This window comes from Trachypithecus francoisi, unplaced genomic scaffold (assembly GCF_009764315.1).
Source record: "Trachypithecus francoisi isolate TF-2019V2 unplaced genomic scaffold, Tfra_2.0 Lachesis_group13, whole genome shotgun sequence".
Classification (NCBI taxonomy): Eukaryota; Metazoa; Chordata; class Mammalia; order Primates; family Cercopithecidae; genus Trachypithecus; species Trachypithecus francoisi.
This window is the reverse complement of record NW_022681458.1, coordinates 40,862,159-40,888,764: the sequence shown is the minus strand read 5'-3', so window position 1 is coordinate 40,888,764 and position 26,606 is coordinate 40,862,159. Positions and strand designations below refer to the sequence as shown.

Sequence of the window (26,606 nt, the reverse complement as noted above, 5' to 3'; positions counted from 1 at the left end):
ATATTGCTCAATGCAGACTGGCAGAAAATGAGACTGGAGAAACCATCCTGTAACCTGGATACCAGGAAAAATCAGATGTATCAGCAAACACAATCATCCTGCAGGAGAAAGTGACACACAGTCACAATGTGCAGGGCTTAAGGTTCAGGAGCATCACTGAATGAGTTCTGATCCCAGTTCTACCACTTACTAGTTGTGGGGCTTTGGGCAGGTACCTAACCACTCTGAGTCCCAGTTTCCTCACCTAAAATGGGGATTATGGCAGTGCCTGCCTCATAGAATTGTGAAGATTGAGGGATGTAACCCATGTACCTGCACGTGACCAACTGACAGTGTTAGCTGCTAATGTCGCTTATGCTCTTGTTATCACTAATAAGCAAACTCACTCTAGACAGGTGTTTACTCATTCACTTATTCATTCATTCAATATTTACATCAAGTACCTGTTAAATGAACGTTCAGCCTCAAACATGACAGACACACTCCAATTTTGGCCAAGGTGGTAGCATTGTTCATCAAACTTCTCTATGGCTAAAGTAAAATATCACTTGTACATTTCTGCCCAATTTTAAGCCCACCAAAGGGCCTTTTGGTCACAGTTTGACTTTCCTGTAGATGTGCCTGCAGGAAGAGTGCACAGCACTGGCTGCAGTCTGGTTTCTCCCTGTAAGTCAATGCGGTGGGTCTGGTTTCCACAGCAGTCCCTGGGGAGTTTGAGGAGTCTTCTAGGGGGCAATCCAATCTAGAGCTCTGATACAGTCAGGAATCGACTGGGTGAAGAAGCTGACTTTACCTCAAGCTATAATGAATGCCACCTTGCAAAGGCCTGGTTGATCACATGTCTCTTCCCTTAGTGCTATTTCTCCAGGCCTGGAATCCCTGCCCAGTGGGCTGGCACCTGCGTGCTCTCATCTGCACGCAGCTGAGGTATAGGGACCAGAGCGACGGGCTGGGCCCTGCAGACCTCTCCCTGAGCCCACTTCTACCACAGGTAGCCACCTGACCCTGGGAGGACAGTTTGGAGTGCAAGGACCTCATTCTCCAGGGTTATTGACAGGATTCAGTAGTGTGGCACATGTGGAAAGATATAGGTGGCACCATGTGGAAATCAGGTGAAAGACCATCACAGTCATAGGATCTCTATCACCTGCCTCCAGCACTCAAGCCTGCCAGGAAGTGGGGGAGCAGGGAATTGCAGGGCAGTAGGGTGTGAACCTGTGTAGCTCCAGCAGCAGAGAAGAGCTGGCTTCTGGTAAGGACAGGGCTGCCTCTTGGTCACTGCTGTGGGACCCAGCTGAGCAGTCTAGATGGACTAGTAAGCCACCTGCTGATGTCACCTGAAGCCTCCCTGGGTCCAATAAATTCCCTAACTGCCTGCTAATTGCCAGCATTAGGCACTGCTTAAGGGATGTCTTAGGTGTCTTATGTGAGTTAAGGCAGCAGTTAGCTACTGCTAATAAGAGCATATGAGTAGGGAGAAAGTTGTATAAATCAACAATGAAAACCCTTTGATGGTTTCTCTTGAGTTGATGATAAAACATATAGTTCTTAACATTGCTATAAAACATATAGTTCTTAACGTGGCTTCCAATGCCTTGCATGACCCTGCTGACCTTTCCTGAGGCTCCTTGTGCCACAATTACTGCATTTAGGCCACATGGCCTTCTTCAGCATCTTACGTGGGCCCAGCTATTCTTTTCTTTAAGGTCTTTCCACATGCCCCCTGGTTCAGTCAGGGTCCTCCAGAGAAACAGAACCAATAGGATATATGCACTCATATGTCTGTATGCATATCATCCATGCATCTATAATGTACACATATACATTTGCATATATATGCACATAAAGAGATTTATTTGAAGGAATTGGCTTGTGCAATTGTGATGGCTGACAAGTCAAAATCTGTATGGCAGGCTAGCAGGCTGAAAACTCAGGCAGGGCTCCTATGTTGCAACCTTGAAGCAGAATAATTCCTTCTTCTTTGGGAAACCTCAGTTTGGGCTTGGGCCTTCAACTGATTGGATGAGGCTCACCCACATTATCAAGAGTAATCTTTTCTTAAAGTCAAGTGATTGTCAATGTTAGTCACATCTACAAAATACCTTTACAGCAATATCTAGACTAGTGTTGAACCAAACAACTGGGTACCATAACCCAGCCATGTTGACACACAAAGTTAACCATCATGCCCTGCCTGTCTGCCTGGGATTTCCCCCACATCCTCACCTGACTGGGACCTTCTCACGCTTGGATACTAGCATAAAGGTCACATCTTCAGGAAGCCAGCTCTGACCCCTCAGCTTATGTAGGTGCCCGCAGTTGGTCCCCTGGTAGCTCCTGATATTTTTCCTCGATTGCCCTCTCCCACTTCTAAGCACATCTCTGTGTGTCTGTGTATTTCTTCATTGTATCTCTCCTAGTTGAACCTAAACTCCATCAGGGCAGGGTCATGTAGGTTTTAGTCACCACCGCAAGGCTGCTGTAGCCCAGAGTGTCTCTGGATGCATTAGAGAAAGGGTCCCTTCCTGCAGGTGGATGTGCCCCTCACAGTTAGGGTCTGGTGAGCAGAATGTGGGCTGGATGTCATCCCACTGCCTCCAGCCCTTGTGCAGGAGTCAGAATGCATACCCAAGTGGAACAGTGGTAGATGGTAGGTGAGATGGCGCCTTCCATAGGAGACGGGATGAACAAGCATTCCCCTGACACAGCTGTGCAGGGCCCAGGTTCTGGGATGCTTGAACTTTGCCCCAGGGACATCTAAGCCAGAGACCCCTGATGGTAGTCAGCCCTACTAAGAGGATAAATCAAAATCGGCTGGAAGGGGCATGTGTACCTTGTAGAAGCTTTGACTCAGTTTAGCACTCTGTTTATAATTTGAGCAAAGCTTTTTAAAGCCTGTTATTTTTTAAATTCCGAATACAGAGGATAAACCCTTGGGTGAACCCTTGGGCATGGGCCCAACTAGGAGCATCAGCCAAAAATAAAGATGTTTCTAAACTCTACTAATCCTTTCAAAGCCCAATTTGTGTTGTGGTTAATACCCGAAACTCCAGCTGGCTTTGCCACCCCACCCACACAGTCCCCTTGGCCATGTGCATGCCAGGCCTCAGCCAATCTCTCGCTGTTTGGCAAGTTTGCCAGCTTCTGAATTGCTGTCTGGGCCTACCCTCTTCCAGGACAGGATGAGGCAGTTCCCTACACAGATAGAAACCAAGCTCTGCAGCAGAGCTCAAAGCTGCCCTAGAACTGGTCATGAAGGACATTTGAAAAGGCCATCATCTTCAAAAAAGAATGACCCAGGTAGACATGATTTGGAAGAGGTGAGAAGCTGTCAGCCAGGACTAACATGTTTGTTCTATCAATGGTGGATTTAGTCAACAAATATTTGCTGAGCCCCTGCATAAATGTGGTGCTGGGCAAGGCCCAAGGATTCAGCAGTGAACAAGATAGAGGTCCTACTCTGGCTTTCTCCAAGGCCTACCAGCCAAATGCTCCTGGGATGAAAGGGAGGGAACAGCTTCAGATGATTTTCTAAATCAGCTCAGGCAAGGGGTCATTGTGCCCACTACCTCCCCAACTCCCCACAGGCTGTGTGTCCTCGAGTATGCTTATTAAAAATTCTCTTTTGGAATCTTGAAGATCACAGTGGATGGGAGGCAGCACTAGACTGCAGCTCCCACTCAGATGGACAGAGTAGTGGGTGGAGGCTCGCATTGTAACTTTCACTCCAGAACGACTGTAGGAATAAATCAGGAAAGCTGAGAGAACCCACAGACCCTCTGAAGAAAGCAGATTGCTCCTGCAGGACGCAGGAGACACCCCAAATACTGTGAGGGCCCACACTGTGGAAGTGGAAAAGGGGGAGTGTCCATCCCGAAACACACACCATCACTGGGGAACCTGACGATCTAGATCATGGGAGAAGATGCTGACTTTACCTGGAGCTGAGTCCATTTAGAGAGCCAAATAAAACACAGGGGTAGAGGAAGCAGCAGGAAAAGCCCTGTGGGCTTGCTGGGTCCCCTAGCAAGCCATTTCTGCCTTGCCTCACAGGGGTCCTTGAGGAGGGCTGCCAGAGGCACTGGGGAAAGGCCAAAGGAGAAGAAAACCTCCAGCTGAACTTTGTCACAATTTGAACCAATCCAGAAGTCTCCCGGTCAGAACTTGGGGAAGGTGTGAACAGGGTGTGCAGGCTCCACAGGTGGTGGAGGCATGAAAGCCCTGGTTGCTTTCACAGCTGGGAGGTGGGTAGCCTGGGGCAAGTTCTCAGCCCTGCCAACCCAGTGCCAGGAAACAGACTCAGCGCCATTAATGGGGCACAGTGGGAGTGAGACTGGCCCTTCGGGTTGTGTGGGAGCTGGGTAAGGCTGTGACTACTGGCTTTCCCCTACTTCCCTAACAGCCTGCACAACACGGTAGAGGTAGCCATAATCCTCCTGGGAACAAAACTCCATTGACCTGGGAACTATACCCCCATCCCTCACAGTACCTACAGCAAGACCCACCCAAGGAGTATCCAAGCTTAGACACGCTTAGCCCTGCCCCCACCTGATGGTCCTTCCCTACCCACCCTGGTAGCAGAAGACAAAGGGCATATACTCTTAGGAGTTCTAGGGCCCCACCCACCACCTGTTCCTCCCCATACTACCATAGCTGACGCTCTCTTGAAAGCGTCACCTCCCAGCAGGAGGCCAACCAGCACAAAAGTAGTGCATTAAACAACCAAAGCTAAGGGCCCTCACAGAGTCCATTTAACCCCCCTGCCACTTTCACCAAAGCAGGTGCTGGTATCTACTGCTGAGAGACCCACAGACGGTTCACATCACAAGACTGTGCAGACAACCCTCAGTACCAGCCTGGAGCCTGGTAGTCTTGCTGGGTGGCTAGATTCAGAAGAGAGGTAAGAATCACTACAGCTTGGCTCTCAGGAAGCCACATCCCTAGGAAAAGGAGGAGAGTACTACATCAAGGCAACATCCCATGGGACAAAAGAATCTGAACAACAGCCTTCGGCCCTAGACCTTCCCTCTGACAGAGTCTACACAAATAAGAATGAACCAGCCGGGCGCGGTGGCTCAAGCCTGTAATCCCAGCACTTTGGGAGGCCGAGACGGGCGGATCACGAGGTCAGGAGATCGAGACCATCCTGGCTAATACGGTGAAACCCCGTCTCTACTAAAAATACAAAAATTAGCCGGGCGAGGTGGCGGGCGCCTGTAGTCCCAGCTACTCGGGAGGCTGAGGCAGGAGAATGGCGGAAACCGGGGAGGCGGAGCTTGCAGTGAGCTGAGATCTGGCCACTGCACTCCAGTCTGGGCGACAGAGCGAGACTCCGCCTCAAAAAAAAAAAAAAAAAAAAAGAATGAACCAGAAAACCAAATCTGGTAATATGACAAAACAAGGTTCTTTAACACCCCCAAAAAATTACACTAGCTCACCAGCAACGGATCCAAACCAAAAAAAAAATCCCTGATTTACCTGAAAAAAGAACTCAGATGGTTAGTTAACTAAGCTAATCAGGGAGGCACCAGAGAAAGGTGAAGCCCAACATAAGGAAGTCCAAAAAATGATACAAGAAATGAGGGGAGAAATTTTCAATGAAATAAATAGCATAAATTAAAAACAATAAAAACTTCAGGAAACAATGGATGCACTTACAGAAATGCAAAATGCTCTGGAAAGTCTTAGCAATAGAATCCAACAAGCAGAAGAAAGAACCACAGAACTCGAAGACAAGGTTTTCAACTTAACCTGAGAGAGGAGAGAAGGAGACCCCCATATTGTCATATGTTGTTTTATACTCAGTACCTGTTTTAAGAAGAAACAAGGAAACGAAACCAAAGGCAGGCAGCCCGATGCCAGGCACCGGACCCAAAAACCAGGCCTGGGCCTGCCTGCCCTTAGCCTGATAGTTACAATTCAACCCATGACCTAGCAACTGATGTTACCCATAGATTCCAGACATTGTATGGAAGGACATTGTGAAACTTCTCGTTCTGTTCTGTTCCACCCTGATTACCGGTGCTTGCAGCCCCTGTCAGAGAACCCCCTAGATTGTTCAATCAATCACGACCCTTTCATGCAAAACTTTCAGCGTTGTGAGCCCTTAAAAGGGACAGAAATTGTGCATTCAACAAGCTCGGATTTTAAGACGCTAGTCTGCTGATGCTTCCAGCTGATTAAAGCCACTTCCTTCACTATCTCGGTGTCTGTGGGGTTTTGTCCATGGCTCATCCTGCTACAAACCCAATCCAGCAAAGACAAAGGAAAAAGAATATAAAAATATGAACAAAGTCTCCAAGAAGTCAGGGATTATGGTATACGACCAAACCTAAGAATAATCAGTGTTCCCAAAGAAGATTAGAAAGTTTGGAAAGCATATTTGGGGGCATAATCAAGGAAAACTTTGGCAGCCTTGCTAGAGACCTAGACATCCAAATACAAGAAGCTCAAAGAGCACCTGGGAGATTAATCACAGAAAGATCATCACCTAGGCACATAGTCACCAGGTTATCTAAAGTTAAGATGAAAGAAAGAATCTTAAGAGCTGTGAGGCAAAAGCACCAGGTAAGCTATAAAGGAAAATTTATCAGATTAACAGCAGATTTCTCAGCAGAAACCCTACAAGTTAGAAGCGATTGGGGACTTATCTTCAGCCTCGTCAAACAAAACAATTATCAGCCAATAACTTTGTACCCAGTGAAGCTAAACATCATAAATGAAGGAAAGATACAGTCTTTTTCAGACAAACAAATGCTGAGAGAATTCACCATTACCAAGCCAGCACTACAAGAACTGCTAAAAGGAGCTCTAAATCTTGAAACACATCAAAACAGAATCTCTTTAAAGCATAAATCTCACAGGACCTATAAAACAAAATACAATTAAAAAAAAAAAAAACAAGATAACAGGCAACAAATAGCACAATGAATGGAATGGTACCTCACATCTCAATAATAACATTGAATGTAAATGGCCTAAACGCTCCACTTAAAAGATACAGAATTGCAGAATTCACTGACCATCTGCTGCCTTCAAGAAACTCACCTAACACATAAGGACTCACATAGACTTAAGGTAAAGGGGTGGAAAAGACATACCATGCAAATGAACACCAGAAGTGAGTAGGGGTAGCTATTCTTATATCAGACAAAACAAACTTTAAAGCAACAGCAGTTAAAGAAAGACAAAGAGGGCCATTATAGAATGGTAAAAGGCCTTGTCCAACAGGAAAATATCACAATCATAAATATATATTCACCTAACACTGGAGCTCCTAAATTATAAAACGATTACTAATAGACCTAAGAAATGAGATAGGCAGCAACACAGTAACAGTGGGGGACTTCAATACTCCACTGACAGCACTAGACAGGTCATCAAGACAGAAAGTCAACAAAGAAACAATGGATTTAAACTATACCTTGGAACAATGGATGTAACAGATATTTACAGAACATTCTACCCAATAACCATAGACTATATATTCTGTTCTTCAGCACATGGAACTTTCTCCAAGATAGACCATATGTTAGGCCACAAAATGAGGCTCAATAAATTTAAGAAAATTGAAATTCTATCAAGCACTCTCTCAGACCACAGTGGAACAAAACTGGAAATCAACTCCAAAAGGAATCTTCAAAACCATGCAAATACATGGAAATTAATAACCTGCTCCTGAATGATTATTGGGTCAAAAATGAAATCAAATGGAAATTTAAAAATTCTTCCAACTGAAGGACAATAGTAACACAACCCTATCAAAACCTCTGGGATACAGCAAAGTCTCTGCTAAGAGGACAGTTCATAACCCTAAACACCTGCATCAAAAAGTCTGAAAGAGCACAAACAGACTATCTAAGGTCACACCACAAGGAACTGGAGAAACAAGAACAAACCAAACCCAAACCCAGCAGAAGAAAGGAAATAGCCAAGATCAGAGCAGAAGTAAATAAACTGAAACAAAAAAAATACAGAAGATGAATGAAATAAAAAGCTTGTTCTTTGAAAAGATATATAAAACTGATAGACCATTCACAAGATTAACCAAGAAATGAAGAGAACAAATTCAAATAAGCTCAATTAGAAACAAAACAGGAGATATTAAAACTGACACCCCAGAAACATAAAAGATCATTCAAGGCTACTGTGAACACTTTTATGCACATAAACTAGAAAACTTAGAGGAGATGGATAAATTCCTGGAAAGATACAACCCTCCTAGCTTAAACCAGGAAGAATTAGCTACCCTGAACGGATCAATAACAAGCAGCAAGATTGAAATGGTAATTTTAAAAATAACCAACCAAAAAAATTCCAGGACCAGATAGATTCACAGCCGAATTCTACCAGACATTCAAAGAAGAATTGGTACCAATCCTACTGATACTATTTCACAAGATAAAGAAAGAATCCTCCCTAAATCATTCTATGAAGCCCGAATCACCCTAATACCAAAACCAGGAAAGGACATAACCAAAAATGAAAACTACAGACCAATATCTCTGATAAACATAGATGCTAAAATCCTTAGTAAAATACTAGCTAACTGAATCCAAAAACATATCAAAAACACAATCCACCATGATCAAATGGGTTTCATACCAGAGATGCAGGGACAGTTTAACATAAGCAAGTCAATAAATGTGATACACCGCATAAACAGAATTAAAAACAAAAATCACATGATCATCTGAATAGATGCAGAAAAAGAGTCGACAAAATCCAGCAACGATTTATGTTTAAAACTCTTAGCAAAATTAGCATATAAGGGACATACCTCAATGTAATAGAAGCCATCTATGACAAACCCACAGCAAACATAATACAGAATGCGGAAAAGTTGAAAGCATTCCCTCTGAGAACTGGAACAAGACAAGGATGCCCACTCTCACCACTTCTCTTCAGTGTAGTACTGGAAGGCCTAGCCAGAGCAGACAAGAGAAAGAAATAAAGGGTCCAAACTGGTAAAGAGGAAGTCAAACTGTCACTGTTTGCTGATGATATGATTGTTTACCTAGAAAACCCCAAGGACTCCTCGAGAAAGCTCCTAGAACTGATAAAATAATTTGGCAAAGTTTCCGGATACAAAATTAATGTACACAAATCAGTAGCTCCTCTAAACACCAATAGTGACCAAGCTGAGAATCAAATCAAGAACTCAAACCCTTTTACAATAGCTACAAAGAAATAAAATAATTAAAAATATACCTAAACTAAGAAGTGAAAGACCTCTACAAGGAAAATTATAAAATGCTGCTGAAAGAAATCATAGATGACACGAACAAATGGAAACACATCCCACGCTCATGGATGAGTAGAATCAATACTGTGAAAATGACTATACTGCCAAAAGCAATCTACCAATTCAATGCAATTCCCACCAAAATTCCACCATCATTCTTCACAGAACTAGAAAAAGACAATCCTAAAATTCATATGGAACCAAAAAAGAGCCCACATAGCCAAAGCAGCACTAAGAAAAAAAATCCAAAAGCATCTTACCTGATTTCAAACAATTTAAGGACTTAAATCTAAGATCTGAAACTATAAAAATTCTAGAAGATAACATAAAAAAAAAAAAAAAAAAAACCCTTCAAGACATTGGCTTAGGCAAGGATTTCATGACCAAAAACCCAAAAGAAAATGCAATAAAAACAAAGATAAATAGCTGGAACTTAATTAAACTGAAAAGATTTTGTGCTCAAAGGGAACAGTCAGCAGAGTGGAAGAAAATCTTCACAATCTATACATCTGACAAAGGACTAATGTCCAGAATCTACAAAGAACTCAAACAAATTAAAAAAAAAAAAATCCCATTGAAAAGTGCATTAAGGACATGAATAGACAATTCTCAAAAGAAGATATACAAATAGCCAACAAACACATGAAAAAAAATGCTCAATATCACTTATGATGAGGAAAATGCAAATCAAAACCACAATGCAATGCCACCTTTCTCCTGCAAGAATGGCCATAATCAAAAAATAAAAATAAAAAAACAGTGTATTTTGGCATGGATATAGTGAAGAGGGAACACTTCTGCACTGCTGGTGGGAATGTAGACTAGTACAACCACTACGGAAAACAGTGTGTGGAGATACCTTAAAGAACTAAAAGTAGAACTATCATTTGATCCAGCAATTTCACTACTGGGTATCTACCCAGAGGAAAAGAAGTAGTTATTTGAAAAAGATACTTGCACATGCATGTTTATAGCAGCACAATTCGCAATCGCAAAAACGTGGAATCAACCCAAATGCCCATCAATCAATGAGTGGATAAAGAAACTGTGGTATGGCGAGGCATGGTAGCTCGTGCCTGTAATCCCAGCATTTTGGGAGGCCAAGGCGGGCAGATCACCTGAGGTCAGGAGTTCAAGACCAGACTGAACAACATGGCAAGACACTATCTCTACCAAAAGTACAAAAATTAGCCAGGCATGGTGGTGGGTGCTGTAATCCCAGCTACTCAGGACGCTGAGGCAGGGGAATCGCTTGAACCCAGGAGGCAGAGGTTGCAGTGAGCTGAGATCACGCCACTGCCTTCAACCTGGGTGACACGAGCGAGACTCTGTCTCAAAAAAAAAAAAAGAAAAAAGAAAAGAAACCATAGTATATATACATACATGATGGAATACTACTCAGCCATAAAAAGAAATGAATTAATGGCATTTGCAACAACCTGGATGAGATCAGAGACTATTATTTTAAGTGAGGTAACTCAGGAATGGAAAACCAAACATCATATGTTCTCACTTGTGAGAGCTAAGCTATGATGATGCAAAGGCATAAGAATGACACAAAGGACTCTGGGGACTTAAGGTGAAAGGGTGGGAAGGGGGTGAGGGATAAAAGACTACAAATTGAGTGCAGTGTATACTGCTTGGGTGATGGGTGCAACAAAATCTTACAAATCACCACCTAAAGAATTTACTCATTTAACCAAATACCACCTGTTCCCCAATAACCTATGGAAATAAAAAATTTTTAAACTAAATTTTTTTTTTTTTAAACTGTGAAAAAAAAAAGCTCTTTTGATTTTTCTCTTCCACCCCCAGGGTCTAGGAGAGTCAGAATGTTTCCAGGGTCTCCTGTGTTCTTCGCCGTAACTGAAGTTGTGGGTGCAGTTTGCAGGGAGAGGGACCTGGTCCCAACTTTGACAATAAACAGCCCAATCACACTGGAGCAGATTTGAATGACCTGTGTGGATTGGTTTATGGACCTGATATGAGGTCCCTCCCCCTTGACTATGAATTCTCTGCTCCCCTCTTCAGTAATTCTCAATGCATATGGGGGCAGGGGACATATGTCAATTTAAAAGTCATTTCACGATCCCAACCAGTATAAGATTTTCATTTAGAAAATAAAATTACTTTGAATTTTCAAACAGAAAGTTATAGGATTTTTCTATTTATCAAAGGGGAATATGGATTTTAAAGGATTAAGAAATGGTCCTTCCCATCTGGGCCCTGAAAAGGTTGCAGGTAGTCCAACTACTGATTCTTCCAGCTGCACAGCAACCTTCAGCCAATCAGACATCCCCATTTGCCCCAGGTGTGCTATACCATACCATCACTTCCCAAGAGTGGCATGACCTGGACGAAGTTAGGAAGCCCTGCCTGTGGCTCTAGCCATATGCTGACCAATGTCATAGCCAGGAGCCATGTGGGGCTCAGGACCCTCTAAATGAGCCTAGTCCAGATTGAGATGTGCTGCATGTGAAAAGCACACACTGCATTTTGAAGATGTGGTACCAAAGAATTCAAAAACACCTCAGTAATAATTTTATACTGATAAGATGTTGAAATGATATTTTGGATATACTGGGTTAAGTATAAATCACTAAAATTAATTTTACGTTTTACTGTTTTTACATAGCTACTAGAAAAACTTATGTTTTATACTTGACTTCCACCTGTGGCTTGCATGGTAGTTCTGTTGGACAGCGCTGCTGTGGACAATCCCTTTTGCATTGTGACATGAGGGAAAAGGCAGAGGCACCATCAGGTGGAAGAGATTTAGTGGCTGTGGGGAACCAGGAAAGGAAATCAATCATTTGATTAAAACACCTTCACAAAGTCCAGCATGTAAAAGTGAATACCAAGAAAGAGGGGAGTGGATAGGAAAGAAGAGAAGAGAAAGAAGGGAAGGGAAACAAAGAGGAAGAGAAGGGAAGAACAGCAAAGGAAAAGGCTCTAAACCTCATTCATTCCTCCGTTATCACCTCATTCCTGAGCCCCCCCCTCCAATGTCCCCAGCACAACAGACAATCCCACTTCTGCTCTGCTATTATATTTGGCTTCTGGAAAACTCCGCTTGTCACTTTGGTTCAGTTCAACAAGTACATTCTATGCACCTGCTATGTGCAAAGCATTGTGCTGGGCGAAGGAAGAACCGCAGTAAATGGCACAAGTCCCTGCCCAAGGAGTCCAAAGTCTAGTGGAGAGCCAGCTGTTGAAAGAGGTGATTACTGCACAAACCACCCAATGCTGGGGACCGCATGCTGAGGCAGCACAAAGAACTGAAAGCTGTTTATTCATCCAAAGAGTTCCCTGACTCTGCCCCAGCTGGGTGGCAAGTTTCTCTAAAGAAGGCATCATGTTATATTTTTTCTGCATCTGTCACCGAGCTTCTGCACTCAGAAAATCCTGATCAGTTGAAAAGGCTGGAGTGATGTGGTGGCTTTGAAATCACATGCGGGCTTCAAATCCCAGCTCTGCCTCTTAATAGCTGTACATATGACCTTAGGCAAGATTTTCACCTACCTGTGCCTCAGCTTCCACAACTGTAAAAGAGCAAAAAGATCTACCTAGTTGTGTCTTTGTATTTAATGAGCTTAGCTCTGTAAGTGTTTACCACAGTGCCAGCACATACTAACAGCTAAATGTTAATGATTATTGTAACGACTATTGTTATTATTCCCCAACCAGTCCTTGGTGTTCCCAGCATCATGTTTGTTTTCTGTTTTTCTTAGCCTGCAACACCCTCGTGGAGAAATGAGTGAAGAAAGACTTCCGATGGGGTCACAGGGGCAGAAGGGGATAGGTGTCTGGGGTCTGGCAAGGATATTACAAACAGTACTCCATTATTCCAACTTAGTATCAGCTGTAACTTCCCTTAGCCACAAGACTTGTGCCAGCCTCAACTGATTAAATATTAATACATGTTTAATGCATTTGAAAAGACTTAGTACAGTTCTGTACTAAGGTACATAAGATATATGGCAACAAATTGTTAATTGTATGATGGTAGCTTTTTTGTGGTTGAAACTCTTAGACTCATTCCTTTTCAATAACAAAGACAAAAGAGGTAACAGAGAGCAGACTGAGATACATAATCATTTATACATTTATTCAACACATTTTAATGGAACATCTAAAAAGTTGTGGCCAAGCACTTAAGGAATGGTAAAAATAAATTAGGGATCCTACCTCACAGAGCTTATAACTTAGTTTAATTATGTATTGCCTTATAATGAAAGCAATGCAAGTAGAAAGTATTGTACCAGGCACAGCCTAAATGCACTCCCATGGATGGTGATGAGGAGATGACATCCAGCTGATGGGTAGGATCTAGACAAGTGGACATAAAGAAAAAGAAACTCCAGGCGGAGGAAAACACAGAAGCAAAGGTTTGGGGGTAAGGAAGGAATCAGGTATGTCTCAGAATATAGACAATTTGACTGGAGGGTAGGCTGTGAAGGGGAAAATCTGGAGATACAATTAGAAAACTAGCCTGGATCAGATTATAGATGGTGTATTAGTCTGTTCTTATGCTGCTAATAAAGACATACCCAAGACTGGGTAATTTATAAAGAGGTTTAATTGCCTCACAGTTCAGCATGACTGGGGAGGCCTCAGGAAACTTACAGTCATGGCCTACAGGAAGCAAACATGTCCTTCTTCACATAGCAAGAAGTGTGAAGTGAAGCAGGATGGCAGGGGTGGGTGCGGTGGGCTGGGGAAGCCCCTTATAAAACCAACAGATCTCATGAGACCTCACTATCAAAAAAACAGCATGAGGGTAACCGCTCCCATGATTCTATTACCTCTCACTGGGTCCCTCCCAGGACAGGTGGGGATTATGGGAACTACAAGATGAGATTTGTGTGGGGACACAGCCAAAGTATATCAGACGGTCTTAAACATAAGTGAAAGCCTTCTTTACATAAGTTAAACATCAGTTTAACTTTACATAAGTTAAAGACAGGTTTTACCCTGTCAGCTGCACAGGTCTGTAATTGTAATTTGATCAAGGAAACAATATAATCAGAAAGATTGATCTTGAAGACTGTGTAACATGAATCAGCATGAGACAGAATAGTTGGGAAACTACTTTAATAATCAAGAGGTGACAAAGGCTTGAGGGAGGACATACTGGTAGTAACAGAAAGATTCAAGGGACAGGATTTGCCCCCACAGCTGGATGGAGTGGCCAGGGAAGGGATCAAAGATCAGTCTAAGGTTGTGCTCAGGAGAGTGGGAGGACAGGGGTGCAGGCACCCCTGTCTCCTTAACAGAAGCAGGCACCACAGGAGGAGGAACTGGTTCAAAGGGAACATGGTGACCTGGAGTTTAGATTTATAGCCTGGCAGGCAGCCAAGGGATGTATCCAACAGGCAGTTAGTGCAGGTTGGCAAGAGATCTGGTGCAGACAGATTTATGAGTCATGAATGCAAATTAGTAATTAGAGTCATGAGATTGGATCAAACTCACTGGAGGGTGAAACTGCAAAGAAGGAAGAAAAGCAAATGCAGAAGGTGAGGAGAAAAATGCAAAAAGAAGGAGAAAAAAACTGAAGAGGAAGGACTGGGCCAGGGTGGCCTCCACGGGGAACACCAACCGAGAAGGCAGATCTCAGAGAGAGGAGTAGGAGTCAGGAAGCACTAAACGCCTTGAAACAGGATGGGGTCCTGAGGCTCCTGGCACACTCCGAACATGCGCACACCTTCAGACAGAGCCAAACCCCTGCAAGGGGAAGTGGGTTACCCTTCGACAGCCAGATTTTAAAGACCCTAAAAATTCCCCCAGTTTATGCCCCACCTCTGCCCCCCTGTACACACCTACTGAAAACAAACTCTCCTCTACCGGCCTGAAAACCGCACCATCCTAACTCTGACGTGGATGAAGGCACCCCGAATTCCAGGAAGCCTCTGTCAATGTGTCTCCCGAATCCAGAAGTTCTTAGGGTCTGGGTAGAGGCTGGAATCCCCTCCCCTGACTCCCGGCCCTCCCTTTCTGGTTACCACACCCGCAAGACTCATGGACTCTTGTCTGCCGCTGGGCAGTGGCATGGATGGCACCGTCCTAAACATGCAGATGGGCGGGTCACTGTGCAGGGAGGAGGTCGCCCAGGCCGGTCCTCAAACGGAGGGAGCACAGGCAGTATGTCCGGGATGGGAGGGGGAGGCCTTTCTTTAACGGGAGGAAGGGAACGAACGGCACAAGAAAGGACTAATGGACATCTTGGTGATATTTAGAAAAAAATGCGCACACTCAAACCGCCTGCCTGGGAGGCCACCGCTCAGGAACCTGCTGAACCGCAGCTGACCCTGAACCGGTCCAAAGCTCCTGGCCATTTTGACCCAGGTTCTCCCCGTTCCCAGCGTCCGCATCCCGCCAAGAAATCTGAGGCTGCAAAAGCTTTGGACGCAAAGCGCCTCGAGACCCACGCAGGATTACGGTTTGCCCTGGACGTTAGACTCGGTTCAACGGACACCCTCTGCTTCCACGCGGGACGCAAATGCTTCGCGTTTTCAGATCAAGTCAAAGAGCCCGGCCGTCCGCCACACCCCCCACACCAGACAGAGCCTGGGAGAGACCGCCGGGCCGGGCGGGGCTCTTGGGCAGGTCTGCGCAGCCCGGCACGTGGAGGCCCTGTTGCGCCAACATGCGCCCCGGGGACACGCAGGGACGCCGCGGCGGTTGGGCGCGGCCGCCACATTGACCCCCCTCCTCGGCCCATCTCCCCCAGCGCCGCCACTTCGCAGTCCCCGGGGACGCAGGGACCAGGGCTACGAAGCAAGGCCCAGCAGCAGCGACTCCACTTCTCCCTGCAGGAAATCCTTGTAAAGAGCACAGCAGACGTCTTGATGATGCAAAGCATGACTGGTGGCATGAGTGACGGGGAGCGAGAGGGCGAGGCAAAGAGGAGAATTTAAGAAGAATATGCGTAGGCCGTTCTGATTGTTTTTTCCAGTTGATGCATAATTTCTTGAAAAGCATCTGAGTAGGAAACAGATGGAAAGTTTTGAGTAATCCATACTGTAAGGAGAAGTACTCTAAATGGCTTCAAATAACTTGATATTTCTTTCACTCGCATGTCAAACTTAAAAAAAAAAAGTCACAGTAATCTCATTATCCAATTCATCTGTGTTTTAACATAATGCAAGTACAAACGGATGTATACTCTGCTTTCAGGAAAGCAATTTCCTCATCCAGTGCCTGCTCTATGCCGGTAAAAGAGTTTAACTGAAGTGGACACCTGGCTTTCCAAGTGTAGGAAAGATAGGGTGTTGCCTTCTTGGAAACTGAGCAAGGACAGATACATGCCAGTGTTCGTTTGAGGATTATATAACCAGTGGTCTGGACTCACTGAGAATACTGGACAACGTATTTCACTACTGCGGAAGGGCCGTCCTCCTTTTCAGAGCATTGGTTTGCTGTGCTCTGCAGAGAACAAGGCCTGGGGCTGGAGCGAGGAAATGGGTAAGAAGAACTTGGAATTAACAGCCTGAGGTGCAGAAAGGCGACCCAGGATGGTGAGTACACTGGTATGGACTGGTGGAGTCAATTTGACATTAGAATTATTTTTCCAGCACAAGACACTGAATGAGCTATTTGGCAGATTTATATGCTTACCACCTTGAAAAAGCAGTAGTCAGATTACACTAACCCTCTTTCAATTGCAGCAGAAAATTACCTTGGAAAACTGGATCAAATCCTTCCTCTTGAAATCCTTCCTTCCTATCAAGGACAAGCGGTGTTGAACTCAGCAAAATTCCGATCTTTGTGTGTCTGCTATAACTTTCTACATGTATATAATGAGAAAAGAAGACTGCCAATGATTGTTAGTTACAAAATGCAGCTTGAGACGATCTCTCAAGCTAAAACTTTATAAACTTGTTACACCGGCTGCCAACCTAAGTCACAGAGAAAGGCTCTCTAAAAGAAAAGACACTGGTTTGGAAATATAGCATTACAATGGGAATATGCACGCTATAGTAAACTATGTGCATATTCAGGGAGGTAAAGGAAGACAAGAGTTTTTAAAGGAAAATGTGAGAAGGATTACATAATTGTTTTGAAGTATACTTGGCTTACAAAGATCAATAACAGGTGACACCAGTCCAAGATTGGACAGGCAGTTGTTGGGCAAATGTCCGTGTAGAATTTTTTTGGGTTTTTTTTTTTTGTTTTTTTGTTTTTGTGCAAGGTTTCAATGGCTTTTGTACAAGCTTGTGGTTTTGGTAGAGTCTTTTGTGATAGTTTTTGTTATTAGTCATATAAGCATGAGCACCCTCTTTTCGTGGCCCTCTTTGGCTCTATTTGTCAGGGATTTCCTAACATTAGTGGCTCCATTTGGATTCTGATAGCTTTTACACTGCTTTAAATGTAATGACCCTCCTGAACTAAGCCAAAATGACTAATAATGGAACAGTCCTCTGTGAATGATTATTCTTTATTATGCCTCTTTGCATATACAAAGAAATTATTTAAAGCCAAGAAAATCTTTTTTACTGATTATGCTATAAAAACATCTTGTGGCCTGACACAGTGGTTCATGCCTGTAATCCCAGCACTTTGGGAGGCCAAGGAGGGCAGATCACTTGAACTCAAGCGAAGTATTGCTCCTCACAAGATGGCATTAGCTGCAAGGGTCTGCCGGCAGACCCTGACCCAAACGGCAGTTGAATAAAACGTACACTGACACACAGATATTCTGCTTTGCCAGTCCAGCTGAGTGTCCAACTGCCTGCACACCATGAGAGGTTTGTCACTGCGGGCCAGCCCTGAGCAGCTTGTACTCCAGGCATTTATTTAGTATAGAATTAACAACAGAGACTTTAAGTAGACACACTTGTGGATAATTAACATGGTTAAGAGAGTAGTTCTAGGAAGGATTAAATCTCAGTTAGGGCAGTCTAAAGTAAATACTATTAGGGAGCAATTTCCCTGGTCGACCTACCCCCAGAGGGCCATCTCACTCAAAGGTTAGTTAATGGAGGTCGGGTAAACAGACTTAATGGGGAAGCCTCTATTGTCCCTACTATTTACCCTATGACCTAATGCTCTAAGGTGAGAACGGCTGCCTTCAATTATTACAAGCTATGTAACCTTTTTGGCATTCCAAAAGATTTGTGACTATTCCCTATAACTTTCCCTAATATTTTCCTTTAATATTTCTGCCACCATCCTGAGTGAATCCCAACACTCAAGAGTTGGAGAGCAGCCTGGGCAACATGGTGAAACCCTGTCTCCACAAAAAAATGAACAAAATTAGCTGGGTGCGGTGGTATGTGCCTGTAGTCCCAGCTACTTTGGAGGCTGAGGTGGGAGGATTGATTGAGCCCAGGAGGTTGAGGCTGCAGTGAGCCGAGATTGTACCACTTATCATCTTGTGCTTTGGTTTATCGTGAACAGACAAGTACTGAAATAACTTGGGAAATTCTGTGTATTACATCCAAATTTACTTCTTAGGTAAGTTTTGACACTACTGAATAAGAGTGTATTTCACTTACCAATCTTTAAATTTCCTCTAATTTACATGAAAAATTGTTAAAGGAAAAAACTGATAGTCTAAATTTAAATTCTATTTTATTTGGTGTGTTTAACTTTTTTCTGTTATTATATACTGAACTCTACTTCAGTTTCCATATCTCTCCAGTGGGTGCTTATTTTTTAAAGATTACATACTTTTTTTATTTTTTGAAACTAAAATGACCGCTTTTTAAAATTTAAGATAACATTACACTATTTTGACTTTATTTTAGCTTTTCTTGACAACAAAAACCCACAAAAATAAAACTGAATTTTAAGCATTCAAACAAGCTCACATGGGAAGAAAGATCACTAGATTTTATAAAAACTATGCCTTTGTTCTACATACCATTTTTTAAACAGGCTCTACAAATTTTCAAATAATCATTAAGCATAAATGTGATGAACCTGGAGTGCTTTCTCTACCCTTCATAATGTATTTCTTTCAATTTTGATAAAACTTCTTACTCAAACTCCAGAATTTTAGCTTTTGAACTGATTGCAATTTGCTTATGCTAGGATAGGACCTTATAGAAAATAGTACCAATGTCAAAGGATTTAAAATAGAAAATTAAACATAAAAAAAACTTTAAGTGTATTTTGCATGATTTGAACATGTTGATTCCCTATGCTTTCTGCCATATTTAAAAAAAAAAAAACAAAAACTCTGCTTGGTTTATTGGCTAAAGTAAGTATCGTGTACATTTAGTCTCCAATATTCAAAGAATTAGGAATTCTTTTTTATTTATCCAGAAAATAATGAACATCTGTTTGGAAAGAGAGAAAAGCTCATACAAGTTAAATAATTTTGGAGGAATTAATAAATTTTTTAAAAAACTACTTTGCTGCTGATTAATTATAGTGAGTTATTTGAAATGTTTTTGTTTTTAAACCATATTCCTTGTCTTTTTCTGAATTTTCCTTTTAGATTCCACTAATGGACTCTAAATGCTGTAAGCCATGGTCCATCCCTGTTGCCTGCTGTACAAAGTTCATGAACAGAAGTTGATTTTCTAATGGATTTAAAGACAGTCGGTCACTAGTATAAACATTCATAACTAAAATGCTTAGAAAATTAGGAACAATTCTTAAATATTCTTATTTCATATTCACAAAATATCTTATACCTTCAAGTATACATAAGCAATTATGTTTCTAGAGCTTCAACAAAAATATAGTGTTTAATTCAGTATAATCAATATAGCATTTCTCAATTGTGTGCAGTACTTCTATGCTATTTTTATCAAGAAAATGAAAGCCTAGACCATAATGTTTCTATTACGAGAAAAAATGAGAGAACAGAAAGGATTTTGTGGTTGCTCACTCAAGAAATTGCGAAATTTTTTATTTAAGATGCTATGCCTAAAAATTATGCTTACTGAGTTTTCATCATTTGTCTGTATTAAATACTGAGGTATAACAAGTGATAATCCACAGTTACTATGAAATGAATATTCACTTTTTTTAATGCACAGGTCTGTAGGCAATTCACCGGACTTTCTAAGGCTCTCAGCTATCAAGGAATTATTGATTCAATCAATGAAATGTTGAATAAAGTCACCTCCTAAGATGATTTATAGAAGAAGAATTTAAGGAAACTGTGGAAATAATTCCATAAAATGATGGAAATATTTGCCACCATAACACCAACAAAGCAATGTTTAGACGAATTCTATTCATTGATTTTTTTTCTTCCCTATGTTTATACTCAAAAGTGAAGATTGTTTGTTTTTGAGACAGGGTCTCGCTGTGTCACCCAGGCTGGAGTGCAGTGGCACCATCTGGGCTCGCTGCAACCTCCACCTCCTGAGTTCAAACTATTCCCCTGCCTCAGCCTCCTGAGTAGCTGGGACTACAGTCATGTGCCACAACGCCTGGCTAATTTTTACATTTTTAGTAGAGATGGGGTTTCGCCAGATTGGCCAGGCTGGTCTTGAACTCCTGGCCTCAAGTGATCCACCCACCTCGGCCTCCCAAAGTGTGGGATTACAGGCGTGAGCCACCGCGCCCAGCCAGATTGGTTGTATTTGATTACCCAAAATAGATCTACAGATGCTCCCAAATTTACCATGGGCTTATGTCCCAATAAACCTATTTAAATTGGAAATATCCTAAGTCGAAAATGCATTTAATACATGTAACCTACCAAACATCATTGCTTAGCCTTGCCTACCTTAAACACACTCAGAACATTTGCATTAGCCTATAGTTGGGCAAAACCATTTAACACAAAGTATCTTTTATAATAAAGTATTGAATATTTTGTAATTTTTTGAATGCCATACTCAAAGAGAAAAACAGGATGGTTTTATGGGTACTCACCGCTATTGTACACAGCTGAAGGCATCATCATAAAGTCAAAAAATCGAACCATCATAAACTGGAGACCATCTATATTGTGTTAAGATGAGAATGGCCAAATGTCTGCAGTCAGTATACCTACCGGTTATGTTCAAAAGGCATAAATGGTCAATACTTTTCGCATTCGAATTATTTTCAAAATTGTTCAGTCTAGCATATTCTTTTTTTTTTTTTTTTGAGACGGAGTTTCGCTCTGTTGCCCAGGCTGGAGTGCAGTGGCACGATCTCTGCTCACTGCAAGCTCCGCCCCCCAGGTTCATGCCGTTCTCCTGCCTCAGCCTCCTGACTTGCCGGGACTACAGGTGCCCGACACCACGCCCGGCTAATTTTTTGTGTTTTTTAGTGAGATGGGGTTTCACCGTGTTAGCCAGGATGGTCTTGATCTCCTGACCTCGTGATCCGCCCACCTCAGTCTCCCAAAGTGCTGGGATTACAGGGGTGAGCCACCGTGCCCGGCCCAGTCCAGCATATTGTAACATAAATATTCAAAAGTTGAACAACAACAGGCTACTTTTTGTCCAATTTTTATATATACAGACTTTTTAGTGGCCCTGATTTTCAACAAGCTGATTTTGTACATGGCATCACCATAAGGCCACTTGACTTAATACATTTTTGAATTCCCACTCATTCCCTCTTGCCTTTTTCTTTTGCGCTTTTCCTTCCTTTGCATTCACTATTTTTAGTTCAGGAGCAGCTTGTGTGGGGGTCAAATGAATGACGTGAAATGTGGCAGGCTAAACAGGAGTAGGAAATTAGGGAAGCAATTTATATTGTAGACAGTCTCGGGAGTTTTTATTGGAACTACAGCAATGAAAATACCAACACAATAATAACCAATATTTGCATGCCAGCTTCCAGTTTGCAAAACATTTTCATGTCCTCCGCTTCCCTGAGTCTCGTAGCAGCCCTGAAAGTTTGACCCTGTGTACTTAATGTTGCTTTGTAACTTTTATCGGATCATTGTATGCAGTTATCAGTTTCTTGAGGGCAGAAACTATGTCTTGTAGTTCATGAACATGCACACATATATACACCACACAGAAACAAACATTATTAAACCGAGTGCCAAGTGGTTAAGAGATTCAAGTAGCAGATTTGCTGGGTCTGATAATGAAGGAACTATTCTGGCTGTCAAGGAGACCAATGACACCATCAGAGAGGACTGTAAGAAAATCCACCGCAGACGGGCCAACGGGAGGGGCCTGAACACAGGAAGACCAGGGAGAGAACACCTAGGAATCCCCCTAAGAGTGTGTAATCCTGAGCCCTTCACATCTTGTGCATGGAAGTCATTATTTTTAATGACTAAATTGCTTTCCGTGGTATCTATTTCTCCAATTTTTTTTTCCGTTGAAGTACATTCATTCTATTACAAATTTTTGGTAGTATAAGCAATGCAAATGTATAAGCATCAAGTAAAACATAATGGTTATATCCTAGTACTTATTCCCAATTTTGTTTATTTGAATTTTCTCATTTTAGATTTGTTAGATATTGATATTATTAAACTTTCCAAGAAAAAATGTTAGTCATATTTATCAATTCTATTCTTTTCCCATTTTCTAAATATTTTTCTACTTTTATCTTTCTTATATACCTATTCCTCATTTTTCTTGATTGAGTTTTCTTTTTCTACCTTTTTTTTCTACCTTTTTTGTAGCAATGGGGGGGGTCTCACTATATCGCCCAGGCTAGTCTCAAACTCCTGGCCTCAAGCAGTTTTCTCACCTCTGCCTCCCAAAGTGCTGGGATTACAGGCATGAGCCATCTCGCTGGGCCTTTTTCTACCTTTTTAAATTGAAAGTTTAGTTCTTTTCAATCATTCTAATTTAATAAAACCATTTAAAGCTATAAAATTTCCCCATGTATATGGCTTTAGTTGTATTTCATAGATTTTGATATGCAATCTTGTCATCGTTATTCTTCTATAATCTATATTTTCTGCTTTTATTCCTTCTTTGAGCATAAGTATTTAGAATTTTATTTTAAAACTTACCTATGCTTATATGTTTTTGTCTTTTTGTCATTATTTTCCAGTTTGGATTCCACTGTGATCACAAATGATTGTTTAAAGGGGAAAACAAGGAGAAAATTTGGGAAACCTGGAACAAAGTGGGAAAAAATGTAAACATGAGACAGAGCATTAAAGAGTTAAGAAAAATAGTGAAAACAAGGCATGAATGAGAAGAGGAAGTGAAAGGACCCAAGGGGCTGGACAGAGCAAAGGACTGGGTTGGTCAGTATGGGCTCGACAGCAGGGTCGGATTGTTGAGTAGGACACGTGATATGAGGCAGTGTTAGGAGTCCAGAAAGATGTGGGGAGGGAGGGACACAAGGGTATTGGAAGAAATGAAAGAGAATCCTCAGGGAAAACCCAGCAGCTCCTTGTTTGCGAGGCCAGGAAATGTCTTCCTAGATCTACTCTTGATTCTACTCTAATGGCTCAAGTGTTCGACTTAATAACATCTTTTTCCTTTTCATTTATTGGGTGAATTTAATTATTTTGCTATTTTCTATTAAATAGGAGGAATGGATTTTAACATTGAAATGTGCCAGGAGCCCAGGAACTGTTCCACTCATATTATTTTCTTCATTCAACATTCATTTCTGACTTCCTATTATGAACACTACTATGTCGTATGATAAATACAAAGAGTCAACTTCTAAACATCTCACTTATTTACAGCCCATGCATGTATGCCAGCTCCCTTGTCACTGAGCAGAAAGCAGCTACTCCCACCTGAGAAAGAGTAACTGCCAAGGTAGCAGTTACTTCTGAACCAGAAGAAAATTCCATATACCCACCATCTACCTGCAATACCACACTTGCCAGGAGAGTAGGAGAGGAGATGCATATCCTGAGCCACTCATTAGCCCTTTCTTTCAATGTGGCATTTAATTAATTAAGCTGCCCAGAAATGTCATGGCATTCACAAGTCTACAGAGTGGTCCTGGCACATAGTACTTAGCAGCCAGGTCACTAGAGCCAGGCTGCCTGAGTTTGAATCCTGACTCTATGGCTAGAGTATGATCTTGGGCAAGTTTCTTAAACTCCCCATGCTTCAGTTTTGTTTTGTTTTGTTTTTTGACCTCTAAGTGGGGGTTGTAATAGTACCTGCCTTGTTAGTTTTTGTTTTGTTTTGTTTTTCGAGAGTAAATGAACCCATGTTTAGAAAAGTGACTGGTACAAAGTAAGCACTCAATGTAACTCTTCTTCTTGTTATTCCAGAATGGTGGCGTCCTCACCAATGCCCAGTCACAGACAGTGCTGGCCCCACAGAGAGAATGCAGCTACCTGAGAGAACACGGATAGAGGTGCTCAAGTTAGAAAGAGCTGCAGCATCACTCAGTCATTTGTATCAGAAAGTAAAATAGCCATTCAAAAATTTGCAAAGCAAATTGGAGAGAAGCCAAGACTTCCATAGAAATTAGTTGATGGGGATTTCCTACATGGAGACTTTTTCTTCAGCAAGTGTATAAACTGCAGCACAGACCTGTCTGCGATGAGCATTAAGAGCCCTGAAATAAAGTATGGGGCTCAACAGGGACTCTGAACAATGTGGACCACCCAGAAGAGGGAGTCCAGGAAGAATGCAGACTGTTCTCTCAGCCACAATGCTGAGGTTTAAAACGTATTAGTTCTTTAATGAGGAAGAACAAGAAATTGAGGGCAAAACACTCTGAAATCTTTAGTTATAAAGGCTCCATTACAGTATGGCTTTAGTTATTCTTTTTTAAAAATCCTCGTGTTCTTTATAAAGTCATAGTGAAATCAGTCCGGTGCTTGACATTGAAGAAACAGTGACCCAGACATGGACGGACCCTGCCCTCATAGAGTTTACGATCCAATAGGAGAGACTGATATTATACAAGTAATCACACAAATGTCATTGCAAGATTTGATAAGTGTGTAGAAGAAAAAGAAGGGGTCAGTGAGGATAATGTCAGAGGACTTTTGGATTTAGGAATCAGAGACAACTTCTTTGAGAGAGCAATAGTAATGCCGTGCCCTGAAGGATCAGGGGGTATTCGCCAGGAGAAGAGCTACAGTAGACAATACCAGGAACAGCATGCTGAGGCTTGGGGATGGGAACTGTGGGGTGTGGTCCAGGGACTGGGAGAGGCCTATACCTGGAGCATCCTCAGTGAGATGGAGAGCTGGGGTGGTGGGGACACTGTGGGATATAAGGGAAGAGCTGGACCCCCAAGGATTGTGTGGGCAACGTTAGCATCTTCATTTTTTCCCAGACACAGGGTAAGTCATGGAAGGGATTTAGGCACACAAGCAACATATTCCAATTTATATTTTTAATGGATCATCCCAATTGCAGTGTGGAAAACGAGTCTGTGGGTCTAGAAAGGAAAAGAGAAGTCTATCAGGGAGGCTTTCAGCCTGGCCATCAGAGTCAAGGTCATGGTGAACACAACCAAATACAGAGACCCCTTTGCTAATACTAGATCCTGAAAAGGTCATGTCTGTCTTGGTGAGGCGGACTCCCCATTCTACAAAATGGCACCAAAACCACAGAAGAGATCACTGAAGTAAAGTTCCTCAAGCAATAAAACATTTTTTGGATTAAATTTTGTTTAATCAAAAAGTATCAAAATGCGATTTAGCCGTTATGAAGTTTGTGAAAAGAATCAGTGGGTTTGACCCACTGAAATAAGTAACTGGGAATGTGATGCTGGAGGCTGAGGGGCCCCCTGAATTCAGGACAGTGGAGCAATAGATAGAGGAATTAGGGAGACAGCAAATCACTGCAGCAACGTTATTGAAAGTAATATTGACGACTTTGACTTCTGCTGCAAACAATGCTCCAAATATTTCACTGCTGAGTTCAGCTTTCCCTGACTGTAGTCAGCCCTGTTGCCCTCGGAGGCAGTGCAGGATCTGGCCCAATCAAAGGACAAGACAGAGGTAGGGTTGCAACCTTCTTGGGTCCTCAGTGCTTTTGACTTTGTGGGCCCCTTCCTCTATAAACACAGTATTATGGATACTAAGTAGGTCTGCTAAAACACACAAATTTTACTACTGCATTGGTTATATATATGTAATATATATAATATATGTATAACCATATATATGATATACATTATATATATCTCACCCAGGCTAGTTTATATTCATTGTTTTCTTCTGATTTTAGAAGAAAATCTAAATTTGTGGGCCCCGAAAGTTGATATGTCAGCCCTGCAGAGGGCAGACTCCAGGAATCACAGGCAGGTGAGTCCCCAGGGAGGAGAGGGGGATTTAAACATGCCATTACTCTTAGAGGGTCTCTACCCATGGAAACATAGCTGGTTGTCCCTCTGAGTACACTAGCATCCCAATAAATGTTCTGGCCGTAGGTGGCCAGATGCGTGTACCAACAGATTCGTATTCCCACAGATCTGTGTACCAAGCTGCACTAAGAGAATCAGTCTGGTAACCTAAAATAATGTAAATGTTTTCCAACTGATAAAAACTTAAGCCGAATTAAAT

General features: G+C 42.3%; 1 protein-coding gene across 2 annotated transcripts; it reads left to right on the top strand.

The window, feature by feature from the left end:
• The first annotated feature begins 15,362 nt into the window (after positions 1–15,362).
• On the top strand, positions 15,363–26,198 carry CUNH1orf229 (chromosome unknown C1orf229 homolog). Of its 2 annotated transcripts, none has more exons than XM_033232028.1 (2): positions 15,363–16,761; positions 24,354–26,198. In XM_033232028.1, exon 1 carries the CDS (start codon positions 15,487–15,489, stop codon positions 16,159–16,161), a length of 675 nt encoding a protein of 224 aa, XP_033087919.1. In that variant the 5' UTR covers positions 15,363–15,486; the 3' UTR covers positions 16,162–16,761; positions 24,354–26,198. The 2 variants fall into 2 exon arrangements, with proteins under 2 accessions (XP_033087919.1, XP_033087920.1); XM_033232029.1 differs by lacking the exon at positions 24,354–26,198 and adding an exon at positions 19,689–20,482.
• Positions 26,199–26,606: the final 408 nt, after the last annotated feature.

What these genes read in the sequence shown, in the direction of transcription:
- CUNH1orf229 (XM_033232028.1), top strand. Translation starts at nt 15,487, where the DNA reads ATGCGCACACTCAAACCGCCTGCCTGGGAGGCCACCGCTCAGGAACCT.